Genomic DNA, 12,363 nt, shown 5'->3' on the forward strand with positions numbered 1-12,363 from the left:
TACAGCGTTCACAGACAGCGGTTACTCCACGGCATCATAATGCTTCCTCTCGGTTACGCTACGCCCGTCGGCTTCCCTCAACCCACGCCTTATCCTCAGCCCTCGTCATATGATGGCCACGGAAGACCCAATGTTTCTCATACTCAGCCCCCTTTCCACGGAACACCGCATGGAGGCAACTCCAGAATACTTGATCCTGTTGGATACGAAGCCAGTCGAATGCGACAGCCATTCGCAGAACAGTACAATCAACCACCATCACAGCGTATGCCACAGCCAATAATACCTCCACAGATGGCACCACAACCAGCGGCAACGTCACGCATTGTTTACCAACAAACGGCACCCCAGCAAAGACCTCCGCCCGTTAGACAACCGGCACCAAGCATCCAATCCTCGTCCTCTGCTTATCAGAACAGGCCTCCTCCAAAGCATCTTCCCAGCAATCTCGTAATGCCTACTCCTCTGCAAAACGCTCCTCCCAAAGTATCTTCTATGCCGAAGCCACACCACATAGATCCTCGACATCAACCATCGTCTCAATTCCCTGCGCGTCATCCATCCGCACGGCCGAGTACCACTCCTTCAAACGCTTTTGGCATGGTGATGCTACCTTCTGAGAATCAGAAGATATTGAGGAAGGGAAGCAGCGTAGCAGGGCGTGTGCCTACGACGGGAGTGGCGTTCGCGGCGAACATCGATTATGTTGACCCGGCGTTTACACGGCAAGCGTCTGTGAAACCAAAGACGCCTTTAGAGAAACACAAGGTTCCTAGGCGGGTGCTGAGCAAGAAAAAAGTCGACTTTTGACGACCGTAACGATTTCTTTTTTGTCATGACAGCGCGATCATCTACATCAATAACGGCCTTGTATAGTTCCTCTGATTATATACCTCTCATCACGTTTCTGTATCTTTGTTATAATCCTGCTTTCGTTGCAATGTGCATCTATAGTTTCTGTCTAGTATACGTTAGGGTGGTATCTATGTAGTCTAATAAGTATCTCCTCTTGGACCTGTATATGTAATTGGTATATCTCACTCCAATAGAAAGAAGCTCATCGTTTCCTTAGAGAATTCACCGAAATTTCAACTCAGCGTTTAGGTTGGCTCTGTTTTTAAAAGATCAACAAGAATAAGCGAGTAAGAAACGCATCGGCTTACCATGCCGCAGCACGGAGGGGGCTTCTTACTCTTGTGAAGAGGTGTAGGAGAAGAAGGCGACACAGATTCCAAAACAAAGCCTTAGTCGTAGTCCCGAGCACTGACGCGTGCCTTAGATCACTCTGAGCTATCCCACACGGGCCCAGCGTCTGTGACCTCAAGTATATCACCCTCTGTCAACGCCTCTTGAATCAGATCCAACTCTTTTTCCCGCCTCGACTGCTCTGCCGCGCAAAAAACGCCGACTCCGCTCACATCCTCATAGTTATCAGGGAGCTGTTCGATAGCTTTTTGACAGCACGCTGGAAAGGAAGAACGGGGAAATGGTACTTAAAGCCGTCTCTGAACTGGAGGGCCAAGTTCAGAATGCGATCGTACTGCACTTGTAAGATTTGTCGCATGTATCCACAGAGCTGCGTGACTGTTTTCTGCGCGTCTTTGAGCCTGATCACCCTCTTCCGCACGATCTCGATGGGTACAACGGTGCGAATCCAAGATACATCGATCTTCTTCCGCTAAAGACGACATATTTAGTCGCAAAAGTCGTGACGGTTACAATGTCCTTACCGTCGTCCGGCTCATCTATGTAATGGAAGTGACCATGAGTGCGCAGCAGAGCTCATAAACGATGATTAACCTACCACATCAGGATCAGATTCCTATGGAAAGACATTCAATTTCGTCCAATTCATCGCGTTGAACACGCCCGGACAAACCTGTTTCGCAAATGGCCCATTCCCATTCCCAGTCCTCTTTGTTTCCTATGACATTCGCGACATCAGGGCGACTAGCCGCGGGGTGTGAGAACGACCTGCGCTTCGATGAACTTGAACGTCGATCTAGCCAAAAGCGCTTTGGTGCCTCCTTCTGGCCGCAGAGCCGTGCGATAGCGTTCGCAACGTCGGCGAATGCAGCGTAATACAGCTCATGTTCGGAGTCCTGGGATTGGCCAGGGAGAGGCGACCGGCAGAAGTATCATATGCTTCTACGCTATTAAGAGGAGTGGAAGCGTGGTCACATTTGGGAAAGAAAGTATCGAGAAAGTCGTCCAAGCGGGTGGCTCTAGTGTTGAATGTGAGGTGGGTTTCCACAATCTTGAGGATCTGCTCAGTGGTTAGTGTGGATCCATCGGTACCATCGGTCAGTATGGAGCTCACTCAGGTTAGGACTTGACTCAACAAGTGTTGAAGTCGTGTTGAGAACTTAACGTGACCGTGGCGCAGCCGAGTTTGTTGCCGGCCCGGCATGCACGTCCGACTTCTGTAAGTTAATTCTTAAATAGAAACTCCTCACGCGCCTGCCTGATAAAAGAAAACCGCAAATATTTATACAAGAGTATGAAAACCGAAAGATCCCTGAATATCTATAGCTACATTTAAACTTTAAGAATTAGTAAGTAGTAATAATACAACATATGCTTGGATAGCAACTCGACTGTTAAATCTCCCTTCCCCATGGCCAAACCCAAAAATCGAACGGGAATGCGCCCTTCCATCACCTCGGCGCGATCGGACTCGATTGTCCTATGATGTGCGAAGAATCATATCTTCACTGTATGCAGCTTCAACCCCCCTCAGGAGGACGCATCTAGCCTCTTCATCCTTTCCAGTATTCGTGGGGGGGATGGCGGTGCGATCTTCCCTATACATCCCACTATAGTGGCAGCGGCAGTTCTCTTCGTAACTCGACAACGAAAGTGAGCCGACGCAGTTATGTGACAGGGACGAACCCAGGAGGCGGTGAAGGCGAAGGGGAATACGAAGTATATGACGAGGCAGGCGAGCAAGGTGCCTCCGTTTGAGAACCCCAGCTTGGTGATCGACTCGACGAGGAGGAGGAGGAGGAAGAAGAACCCGAACTCGCCGTCCGACGCGAAGAGGAAGAAGGTACTCGGGGTGATGGTGTCCGCCGGGGCAGCTGTTGCGGCTTCGAATAAGGCTTCCAATTCGCCCTTGTCTTCCTCTTCTTCCCCCAACTACTCTTACCCCATTCCACGCTCAACAGGCCTGACCGCCCATGCCAGCTCCAACTCCAGGTCTTCCAGGCGCCCTCACCGACATACGCTGCTGACCGGCCCCGGAGGTCAGTGGTATAGCGAGCAGTGGCTGCTTCGCCCTCACCCTCGTGCTCTTGTGATGCGGAGCGGACGTTCATGCGTGTGAACATTTGTGTTAGCTCGTCCATTGTTGTGGGTGGGGTTTTCGTGATGGGGGTGGTAGATGCGATGCGAGGCCAGGGGACATCAAAGTGGAAAGCGTGAGCAGGGTAGGGTACGGGACGGAGGAATGAGGGAGAGGCCTCTTTGCCCTTGCCTTTGCCATTGGGTATGGGTGTGGGAATGGGTATCAAATCGGATGAGGGCGGGCCTGGGAACGCCGGTCTCGTCAAGCTGAGGTACTTTTTTGTGGGTCCTCGTCCGGGTGCTGCTCTGGTTCTGGTGTCGGCTGAGAGTACGAGGGAGGAGGCAGCGAAGCGATGAGCTTCTCGACGCCTCCGCTCGGTCCACGAACACGTGAGGGCGGGAAGCCGGCTTTCTTCTGGACACGGCGGTGGTTTTGGAACTACCAGCAAGTCAGTTGGGCGTCACTGACAAGCATGGGGTCGCTCACCCAAACTTCAATTTGGCGCTCGGTCATGTGGGTGTATTCTGCGATGGCGAGGCGCTCGGCAGCGGTGGGGTATGGTGTATGATGGGTATAGATCACTAGGAGGAGGGGTGTGTGGTTCTGGGGAGGCGGTTAACAGGCGGCATGGCGGGACGAGAAGGGCGGGACGTACAGCGTTGAATTGAGGGCGCTCTCGCTCCTCCGCAAGGCGGTAGGATTCTTGTATTTGGGCAACGCGATTGAGGCGGGCCTGTTTCGCTTCAGTGTATCGCGACATTATGTCGGCCACATCTCTCGTTGAGAACGTCCGCTGCAAATATTCCGCAAACTTGTTGACAGTAGATACTTGAGGAACGGGCACTAGCATCGACTGTTGGTAGACATCGTTAAAGACACCACAGTACTTTGTTTGCAGCAGCGTGACAGCCTTGTGCAGGATATTGCGCATCTCTGTCGGGACGGTGAGGTCGTCAAGCTCGGATTGGACATGTTCGGGAAGCTGCAGTTCGAAACAAGGAGTTGAATAATAAGGGGGAGAAGAGTATGGAGAGACGGAGGGGATGGATTTTATGGAATTTTGAGCCACTCTGAGAATATTTTGGAGTAGATCCTGGCGGTCGACGCTAAGTCTTGACATATGGCTCTGACAATGGGGGAAGTATGCTTCAGGAGCGGGGGAAACGAGTGGCACATTGCAATTACGGGCTCTTGATCTTGTTCTCGATTTGGCGAACAATGGGAGCTAAGATTAGAAGACAATGCGGAGTTTGAATCTAAAGTAACCAGTGGCTCAAGCACAGGGTCAAAGCACAAACCTCTACCCACAATAACATGGCTCAACTCTTCGACAAGAGACTATTATCCGTTGTCGATGATCTCTTTGTCGCCCATCGAGCATCTCCATCGTCTTTGGACAATTTTAATACCGAGTTGGCACTTCTCCAGGAAGATCTCCTCGAAGGACAGCAATCTGGCACCTTGTCCGAATCTACATCCGACCTGGCGTATGCGGTGTCCAAGACCGTTGAGGTTGTTTGCCAAACTTTAATGAATTTGCATGTTGGAACATCAAAGATCTTACTGGAATCGGAAAAAATATTCGAGGCTGCTTTGGAGAAGGAATCGACAGCAGCATCGCCTCCGCCTCCTACCCGCACAATCAAAAAACGAGCACGCTCTTCCACGTCCCCGGAACCCCCGACAAAGCGCAAGCGCACAAAGCGAGTAGTCTCCACCGAGTCAGCCTCTTCATCCTCCTCCTCCTCATCTTCCTCGCGCTCATCGACCCCCGCCCTATTAAAGCGCGACTACACACCCCTCTACACCTGGCTTTCAAACAACCTGCACGACCCCTACCCATCCGCGTCCGTGCGGAGCGACCTATGCCGAGCCTCGGGGGGCGCGGACGTCGAGCGGTGGTTCACGTCCGCACGACGGCGGATCGGGTGGACAGAACTCGTGAAACGCGTTCCGGGGGGTCGGGAACGAGTCGTGAGTGCGGCAAAGAGCTACTGGAAGGATGAAGGGGAGGAGTACCCGGGGATCGAGGTGGAGTTTGCGTTGATTGAGAAAAACTTGAAGGACGTGTATGGGCCGCGGTTTGACGGGCCGGGGGAGGTGGTCAAGTTGTTTGGCGTCGTACCCAGGTGAGAGGGTCTGCTTTAAGTTCTTGGGCGATTGCTAATGTTTGGTCAGTTTGAAGCGCAAGAGGGACGAAGAGGAAGAGGTCCCGCAGCAGAGCTCGAAGCGCCACAAGGAGGAGAGGCCGCCCAAAACGTTCCGGCCATATGAGCCACCCAACCTCGACAACTGGTTCGGTGATGTGTACCCCACCCCCGAGGGCAACGTCCAGCTCGAGGTGGACATTCCTGCACCTCTCGAAGCCCCGCCCATTACATCAGACTTGGACAGCTTCCAGGCTGCCTTTGACACGCCGATAACAGACTATTACGGATCCCTTGATTTCGACCTTTCAAACTTTGACTTTAGCGCAGACCCATCATCATGGATTACAGATCCCATATTTAACAGCACGCCATTCGACTTTGGCATTGCAGTGGCATAATCGCTATTATACAATCCAGGTCGTCCATTTATTCTGCTCGCCTCTGGCTACCTGTGCAATCTCCCTCGCCACGATCCTGTCTGCCTGCTCGCTTGGATGCAGCTCGTCGTACCTGCATCGACCGTCAAACAGAGATGGATTATCGCGAGTGGAATGCACTCACCACAGGAAACTGTCCCGATCGGTCCCTTCCGCCGTCGTGCACACGCTGGTCCCGCCTCCGAGTGGAAATACGCACGACACCACAGCACCCGTGACATTCAGCGGCGCTGTCCCGTTAAAGTACGCTGCTGGGTTGTCATGCATATCCTGGAACAGCCCATGGGAGTCAAAGATCCCGATATGAGCACCCGGAACTTCTGGTACCAGCGCCTGTAGCATCGCCTTTGACAGCGCGTTCCCGCTCAGCACCAGTTCCCGCATAAACACGCTCCATTCAGATGTGTTCCGCGCATCGCTAAAGTACCTGTTTGGGTACGAGTCTGGTGCATACAGGATCACTTCGTTCAGTGGGACCATCTATACCTCATTAGCTGGGATCTTCTCTTAACACGCTGGCACCCACGTTCTGGACCAAAAAGTTCCTCGCCCCATCCTTGTACAGCACCCTCACCCAATCGACCATACACCCCACCACATCCACAATCGACGCGTCATTGCTCCCCGTCACCAACGAATACACCCCCACGTCATTCGTCCCGATCCACTGCGTATACAGCGTCTCCCCCGCGTTCACCCTGATCGTCCCATTGTGCTTTTCCGCGAAATACAACGGGAGCTGGCTCTCGAATATCGACGGGAACGGGCGGGGCGTGAGGTTGTTGGAGCATGTCGCTCCGGAGCGCGCGAATGGGTATAGCGTCAGGTTGGCGTACCCTGCTGCGTAGACAGGCCATGCTGTCCCGCCGTCGCCGACGTTGACGATGTCGGTGTAGCTGTCTCCGAAGGTGACGAGGTTTTTGAATTGGGTTGCGAGGGAAAGTAGGGGGAGGGAGAGAAGGAGTAGGGAAGCCATGGGGAGGGCTTGCACTTGAACGAAGGGGTGTTTATGAGGGTGAAGTTTCGATGGAATTTCTCCGAGATGGTACCCATGACCGTTACTTCTACGGTCCGTCGTCGCAAGTATTCCGGGGAACCGACACTCGTCATGATAGAAACTTGTACACAAATAAACATTCGAAAAAAACTAATTGATACAATACAACGCGATAGCAATGTGAGAGCAAAATAATAATACAAAATTGCAGGGTATAGTAAAATCACGTCCTGTAATGCGACTTGTTCTTCTTCCTCACCCCAACAGCGATAACAGGCGCTGGGTAATCCGCATACACGAATCCCTGGATATCCAAAGGCACCTCGTGCACATGCTCCGGCTCATCGAACAAATCATCAAACGGTTCCGGCTCCGGCTCAAGCTCGACATGCGTGCTCTGTGGTGTCGCAGGCAACGACTCTTCTGATCCTGAAGACGCACTCGACCACGACACCTGTCGGTGCAACGACGGTGACCGCGACCGCGTGGGTCTAGGTCTCCTCGGCAACATCGCCTCCCTCCTCTTCCTCTCTGGCGTATTAACCAACGCAGGGTGGTACCCACGCTCGAGACGCGTCGTAATCGCGCACGTTGCAGCCGGTGGCACAGACTCCTTCCGACACCCGCAGGATGTCGCTGTATGTCCGTAGCTTCGTAGCGAACATCTCAGAGAGCTCGGAAAAAGCTGAGGCGCTGGGTGTGGTGCGGGAGTGGTTCGGTGGCGGGTCGGCGGGTCCAGGTTGGGGGTGGGAAGTGGCACGAAGGCATGGTCCCAGAGAGGAAGGGTGTGTACCCAGGAACAGCATCCGGGAGAGGTCGGGGAGGGAGAGCGAGGACGTCTATGGGAGTGGCATCCCGGGGATACCGAGGTGCAGATAATGTCTACCCAAAAACAAAAACATGAGCCACTCCCACTCCCACTTTTTTTTGTTATAAGAAAACATACCGAAAACCCCCTCTCCCTCTCCCCCCGTACATACCCCAACTGCTCCCTGTCCTTCTCCGAAAGCGTCCTCTCCTCCTTGGGCACCCCAAACACACCCAGCACCTGCTCGATCTTGTCGATCTGCGATTGGGACGGTCCGGCGTCGGAGGCTTTGCGTTTGACGCAGGGGCGGCCGGCTTTTTTCTCTACGCGGCGGTGGTTTTGGAACTAGTAGGGGTTAGCGAGGGAGAAGGGGAGGGAGGGGAGGGAGGGGCTCACCCAGACTTCAATTTGGCGAGATGTCATCATGGATTTTCGGGCCATTACTTCGCGGTCGTGGAGGGAGGGGTAAGCGTTGTAGGCAAAGTATGCTTGGAGGTAGGGGATGTAGGCCTAAAGGGGTGGTGAGTATTTGGGTAGGAGAAGGAGAAAAGGACTGACGTTGTTGAACTTTCGTTTAGATTCTTCGACTTCGTTTGATTTCGGCAATGCTGCTTTTTCAGCAAGGTAGTGACGCATCAAACCAGGAAGAGACTGATTCAAGAAGCGAGCCTCCAGGATAGCACCCAGCCTATGGATGGCAGAAAATTGCGGTAGAGGCGAAGCTAGAGATGCGTTGTATGCACGTTCATACACGCGGCGATAGTCCTCCTGTAGGTCTTGTATAGCTGTCGTTAAAGCACTACGCATTTCCGCAGGTATGGAATTGTCGTTGAGTTCCGACTTGACATGCTCCGGCAGGATGAAGTTCAATTGGGGAAGGGGAGGCAGTGAGGGAGGGATAGCACTTCCATTGATGGGACCTGCAGTCTTCTTGAAAAGCTTTGCAATCCTCGATGTTCGCCGAAGGAATTCTTGCTGAAGACCAGCTTGCATACTGAGCGAGGTTACTTACGGCGAGAATTATGAGAAAAAGGACGCCCAGGGGATGTAAGTATGGCAAAGCGAGAAACGGCGGAGCTTGAATTAAGAACAATGCTGGCCACAATCGGACATTGAAAACGCCTACACTTGTCTACTCTGGTAGTATTTGCTACCAGTCCCATCCTTTCATATCTTGTCTCTGCGATGGAGGGCGCAGCTACCTGTGATTCGGATTCCGGTATCCAAAATCGACTTTCTGTGGCTGTGGAGCAATTTTTTGCTCACAATTCCGACAACTCATTACTTGACGATTTTACCGGCGTATTGGAATCTCTTTACGAAGACACCCTACACAGTCACCGTAGCGGTGTGTTGAACACCGAGACGGCTAATCTGGCGTACAGTGTCGCAGATACCATCGAATCTATTTGCCAAACGCTGGTGGAGCTCGATGTCGCTGGGGACAGTGTCACTAGTCAGTATGAGAAGAAGCTGAACCGAATCGTAGCAGAGAAAACAAAAGATTCTTCAGCTTCCCTATGCTCATCCTCATCGGTTTGCTCATATGTGGAACCTGCCTATCGCTGGCTTTCCGAGAACCTCCATAATCCCTACCCTACACGCGAGGTCCGTAACAAGATCTGCCGCGAAACCAGCACCTCCCGCAAAGATCTCGACAACTGGTTCACCAACGCCCGACGGCGCATGGGCTGGACCTCCCTCCTCAAACACTTTGACGGAGACCGCGACCGCATGGTCGAAGCCGCCACCATCTTCTTCAGCGGCGAGATCGTTCACTGGGAGAACCGATATGACTTCACAGACATCGCTTTTTCCGACATGGAATCGACTTTCAAAGACTTGTATGCCAACAAGTTTGAGCAGAGTAACCTTGGGAGGAAGTTGGGTGGTGTTGTGAAGAATATGACGCCGGAGCTGCAGGAGGAGGAGCGGGCTAATAAGAAGAGGAGGGAGGAGCAGAGGGAGGCTGAGAGGAGGGCGAAGAAGGCGAGGATGGAAAAGGCGAAGGAGGCTGAAGCGCGGAGGGCGTATCCTTCGCCTGATCGGTCGCCTGGTCGCACTCCCGATCCGTCGTTGCCCTCTGAGGCGACCCCCACTCGGAAACGTCGCAGTTCAGATGATGATGAGGACAGTGATGCTGATGTTCACAGATCCAAAAAGCAGTCGCGGTATGTTTCCTTCTTGTTTGTCTTTGCCACCAAAGCTTACTCAAAATTCTTTCATCCGAAGAACCGATGATGCTGTAGCGAGCCTCCCCTCCCCCTCCCCCTCTGATACTGAGGATTCCAACTCGTCGCGCGATTCCACGCCCACACCCTCACCATCCAAACGAAAGAGGCGTCTATCCGATTCGGACGGCGCCGGCACGTTCAAGCGCCACCGTGGCGTACACTGGTTCACATCGCTCCGTGTCCGATCCATCTTCATCAATGAGCAGCACGAAGACTGAAAGTCGTCCCGTCGAGCTCTATGTTCCCCCGGACCTCGAAGGGTGGTTCGAGACGGCAGTTAGCCGAGTTCCCTCCAATCCTGAGGTAGGACGTGTTCAACTACTCCGCTATGTCTCCGTCGTCGCAGTACTCGGATGAGTCGTCGGCTGGTCGTGAGTCAGTGCTTTTCTTGTCCAGGTATAGTGTATCTGATTTCTCGCAGCTTCGACACCAACATCGGCCACGCCGGTAGAGTTACCAGTAGATGGTATCGCTCCTTCCGTGACGCTTCTCAACAACGGTTCGATATTGGACAGTATTTCTACTCCCGAATTCAGCATATCAGGTTTCGACCTTGAAGGTCTGTTACCTTCTGCCGTCCCAGGTATGTCTCTCCTTTTATCTTAGCCATTCTCTTCACTGACTGCCATCTACAGCAGAGAAACAATCCCCCGTCCCCGACACCAACCACCTTTCTGATCTGGATGCATTCCTAGAATCCTTCTCCGCGAACAACCTCTTCAGCACTTCTCCTGACTTTGCGGATCTCGACTTTGACTTTACTTCGTCGTCGACTTGGAAGCTTGCTGATAGTTTTTGATTCTTTATTTGCATTTCTTTTTCTTTTTCACTTGGCATTTATTAACTCACTGTATCGTTATTAGTTTTCACTTGCTGTCATTCTCACTGCACACATTGCTACTTACATTGCTGTCTTGTCATTTCTCATTGCACACATTGCTATCTTGTTATTCTCGCATATCTCATTGCTATTCCTGCTGTATCGCTACTTGCTAATTGCTAATCAAAGGCTTTTGTATACTAGTCTTGTGGTGGGGGTCAAGTTCGATAACTCTGATTGATATTTTTGAGGAACACGAAAAACCGAATCTCGTATGTGGTATCAATATCTGACCTCAAATTAAACGGCTTTGATTCAACATGAACATCCCATGGTTTTATTCCATTACATTTTGTGTCACCTCACTCCTTATAAGTTGAGTCTGCTTATGCTAACGGCGTCGGCTGCCCTATGCGTTTACAGACATCCAGGCAGCTAAGGTCAGTCGAATGCGCTTTACAAATCCAATGCCAAACGGTGACCTTTCGATGCTTAATCTCGAATTCTCCTACTGAGCGCTCTTTGTAACATGAAACAAAGCATCTCAGCAGTCTCTCAGTATATTTACATACATTTATCAATACGAACTTCTGCGGCACCTAATACGCTCTTGGCGACTATTTAGAGAACTTGGAGGCCTAGGCAAGATACACGTTAGCTCATAGCGATCCATATCACATCAAGAACTCACAAGACTGAGCAGTCCCGATAGACCACCAGAGTTGGCTCCACCGGTAGTCGAACCGCCCATCTTTGATTGCACGAACAGCTTCATGACGGTCATAGCCGCACCATTCACAGCATCCTGTTTGTTCCCAGAAGCTGCACCTCCAGACTTTTCGAATAGTTTGGTGGCTTCTGCCATTGCGAGACTGATAAGCTCAGTTTGAGACCCGGAACCGCCGCTGGAGCTGCCTCCAGAGGTGAACTTCTTGAGAGCCTTGGCGATGGAATTGGCATAAGGGCGTGGCTGTGATAGATGATGATGAATCGTACCTGGAGAGCGGCTGCACTGCCAAGAGAGTTGGCGCTGAGTGAGCTTGCAGAGCCTTCCTCATAGGCCTTCTTGTGAGCATTGGTGACGTGATCCTCGTCGATGGGCTGGTTGTGCTCTCCCTACGACGCCATCAGGATAATCATATGTCAGAAATGAGTCGGTACATACAACGTTCTGCTTGACAAAGCTCAATGCGGAGGAAAATACAGACGAATCAGCCGATCCATGTTTCTCTGCTGTTCTCACGACCTCGTCGTCGTCAACTGTGCTGTTGTTAGGAGGATGCGATGGTTATAGCAATTGTTACGGACATGACGGGCTACCAGTAGGTGGGCCTGAGTGATGAGGGGTATTATATTCTTGTCCTCCGGTCTTGGAGACGTCAGCTGGGTTACAGAACAATAGTCAGTCTTCGTGATCCCCTAGAGATCGAGGATGGAGACGTACATTGTGATTCACTGTAGGCCTCGTAGCCTTTCTTAGCGAGACTGATAAAGCTATCCTGTACAGCGAGGCTCAGTTATAAGAATCAGATTGCTAGCAAGGCAGAAAGTATATACCATGACGGGTGGAAGACAAGAACGATTTAGGCTACGGCCGACTGAATGTAGCTAAATATAGGCATGTAATTATG

The 12,363-nt window shown here is 52.0% G+C and overlaps 6 protein-coding genes across 6 annotated transcripts; 2 read left to right on the top strand and 4 right to left on the bottom strand.

Moving 5' to 3' along the window:
* Positions 1-1,280: 1,280 nt before the first annotated feature.
* Positions 1,281-4,217, bottom strand: EV420DRAFT_1475697 (uncharacterized protein; the record flags this gene model as incomplete). The annotated part of the gene is made up of 9 exons (XM_060469285.1): positions 1,281-1,439; positions 1,481-1,678; positions 1,720-1,745; positions 1,880-2,102; positions 2,545-2,686; positions 2,893-3,529; positions 3,562-3,724; positions 3,773-3,889; positions 3,942-4,217. 9 exons carry the CDS (start codon positions 4,215-4,217, stop codon positions 1,281-1,283), a joined length of 1,941 nt encoding a protein of 646 aa, XP_060336663.1.
* A 335-nt stretch (positions 4,218-4,552) lies between these two features.
* EV420DRAFT_1744636 (uncharacterized protein) lies at positions 4,553-5,834 on the top strand (the record flags this gene model as incomplete). The annotated part of the gene is made up of 2 exons (XM_060480104.1): positions 4,553-5,415; positions 5,465-5,834. Exons 1-2 carry the CDS (start codon positions 4,601-4,603, stop codon positions 5,832-5,834), a joined length of 1,185 nt encoding a protein of 394 aa, XP_060336664.1. The 5' UTR covers positions 4,553-4,600.
* On the bottom strand, positions 5,752-6,977 carry EV420DRAFT_970027 (GDSL lipase/esterase). The gene is made up of 3 exons (XM_060484196.1): positions 6,400-6,977; positions 5,998-6,353; positions 5,752-5,946 (listed from the first exon to the last, which is right to left on the bottom strand). Exons 1-3 carry the CDS (start codon positions 6,847-6,849, stop codon positions 5,841-5,843), a joined length of 912 nt encoding a protein of 303 aa, XP_060336665.1. The 5' UTR covers positions 6,850-6,977; the 3' UTR covers positions 5,752-5,840.
* Positions 6,978-7,416: 439 nt separating this feature from the next.
* EV420DRAFT_969997 (uncharacterized protein) lies at positions 7,417-8,794 on the bottom strand. The gene is made up of 4 exons (XM_060484194.1): positions 8,237-8,794; positions 8,075-8,188; positions 7,817-8,023; positions 7,417-7,752 (listed from the first exon to the last, which is right to left on the bottom strand). The coding sequence occupies exons 1-4, from the start codon at positions 8,669-8,671 to the stop codon at positions 7,537-7,539; spliced, it is 972 nt and encodes a 323-aa protein (XP_060336666.1). The 5' UTR covers positions 8,672-8,794; the 3' UTR covers positions 7,417-7,536.
* A 1-nt stretch (position 8,795) lies between these two features.
* EV420DRAFT_970144 (C-terminal domain of homeodomain 1-domain-containing protein) lies at positions 8,796-10,195 on the top strand. The gene is made up of 2 exons (XM_060484198.1): positions 8,796-9,849; positions 9,911-10,195. The coding sequence occupies exons 1-2, from the start codon at positions 8,864-8,866 to the stop codon at positions 10,128-10,130; spliced, it is 1,206 nt and encodes a 401-aa protein (XP_060336667.1). The 5' UTR covers positions 8,796-8,863; the 3' UTR covers positions 10,131-10,195.
* A 1,216-nt stretch (positions 10,196-11,411) lies between these two features.
* On the bottom strand, positions 11,412-12,354 carry EV420DRAFT_1637744 (uncharacterized protein; the record flags this gene model as incomplete). Its single annotated transcript, XM_060476748.1, has 6 exons — positions 11,412-11,672; positions 11,729-11,848; positions 11,898-11,992; positions 12,041-12,115; positions 12,177-12,231; positions 12,325-12,354. The coding sequence occupies 6 exons, from the start codon at positions 12,352-12,354 to the stop codon at positions 11,412-11,414; spliced, it is 636 nt and encodes a 211-aa protein (XP_060336668.1).
* Positions 12,355-12,363: the final 9 nt, after the last annotated feature.

The sequence above is a fragment of the Desarmillaria tabescens genome (genome assembly GCF_030435595.1).
Source record: "Desarmillaria tabescens strain CCBAS 213 chromosome Unknown EV420scaffold_5, whole genome shotgun sequence".
NCBI classification, from domain to species: Eukaryota; Fungi; Basidiomycota; class Agaricomycetes; order Agaricales; family Physalacriaceae; genus Desarmillaria; species Desarmillaria tabescens.

Bases quoted from the DNA above. Each gene is read 5' to 3' on its own strand.
- EV420DRAFT_970027 (XM_060484196.1), bottom strand. From the start codon at position 6,849: ATGGCTTCCCTACTCCTTCTCTCCCTCCCCCTACTTTCCCTCGCAACC. The intron at 6,354-6,399 runs GTGGGTGCCAGC...AATGAGGTATAG, and splicing joins GGAACTTTTTGGTCCAGAAC to ATGGTCCCACTGAACGAAGT. The intron at 5,947-5,997 runs GTGAGTGCATTC...CGGTCGATGCAG, and splicing joins GATCGGGACAGTTTCCTGTG to GTACGACGAGCTGCATCCAA.
- EV420DRAFT_969997 (XM_060484194.1), bottom strand. From the start codon at position 8,671: ATGCAAGCTGGTCTTCAGCAAGAATTCCTTCGGCGAACATCGAGGATT. The intron at 8,024-8,074 runs GTGAGCCCCTCC...AACCCCTACTAG, and splicing joins CTCGCCAAATTGAAGTCTGG to TTCCAAAACCACCGCCGCGT. The intron at 7,753-7,816 runs GTATGTTTTCTT...GTTTTTGGGTAG, and splicing joins AGAGGGAGAGGGGGTTTTCG to ACATTATCTGCACCTCGGTA.
- EV420DRAFT_970144 (XM_060484198.1), top strand. From the start codon at position 8,864: ATGGAGGGCGCAGCTACCTGTGATTCGGATTCCGGTATCCAAAATCGA. The intron at 9,850-9,910 runs GTATGTTTCCTT...TTTCATCCGAAG, and splicing joins AGATCCAAAAAGCAGTCGCG to AACCGATGATGCTGTAGCGA.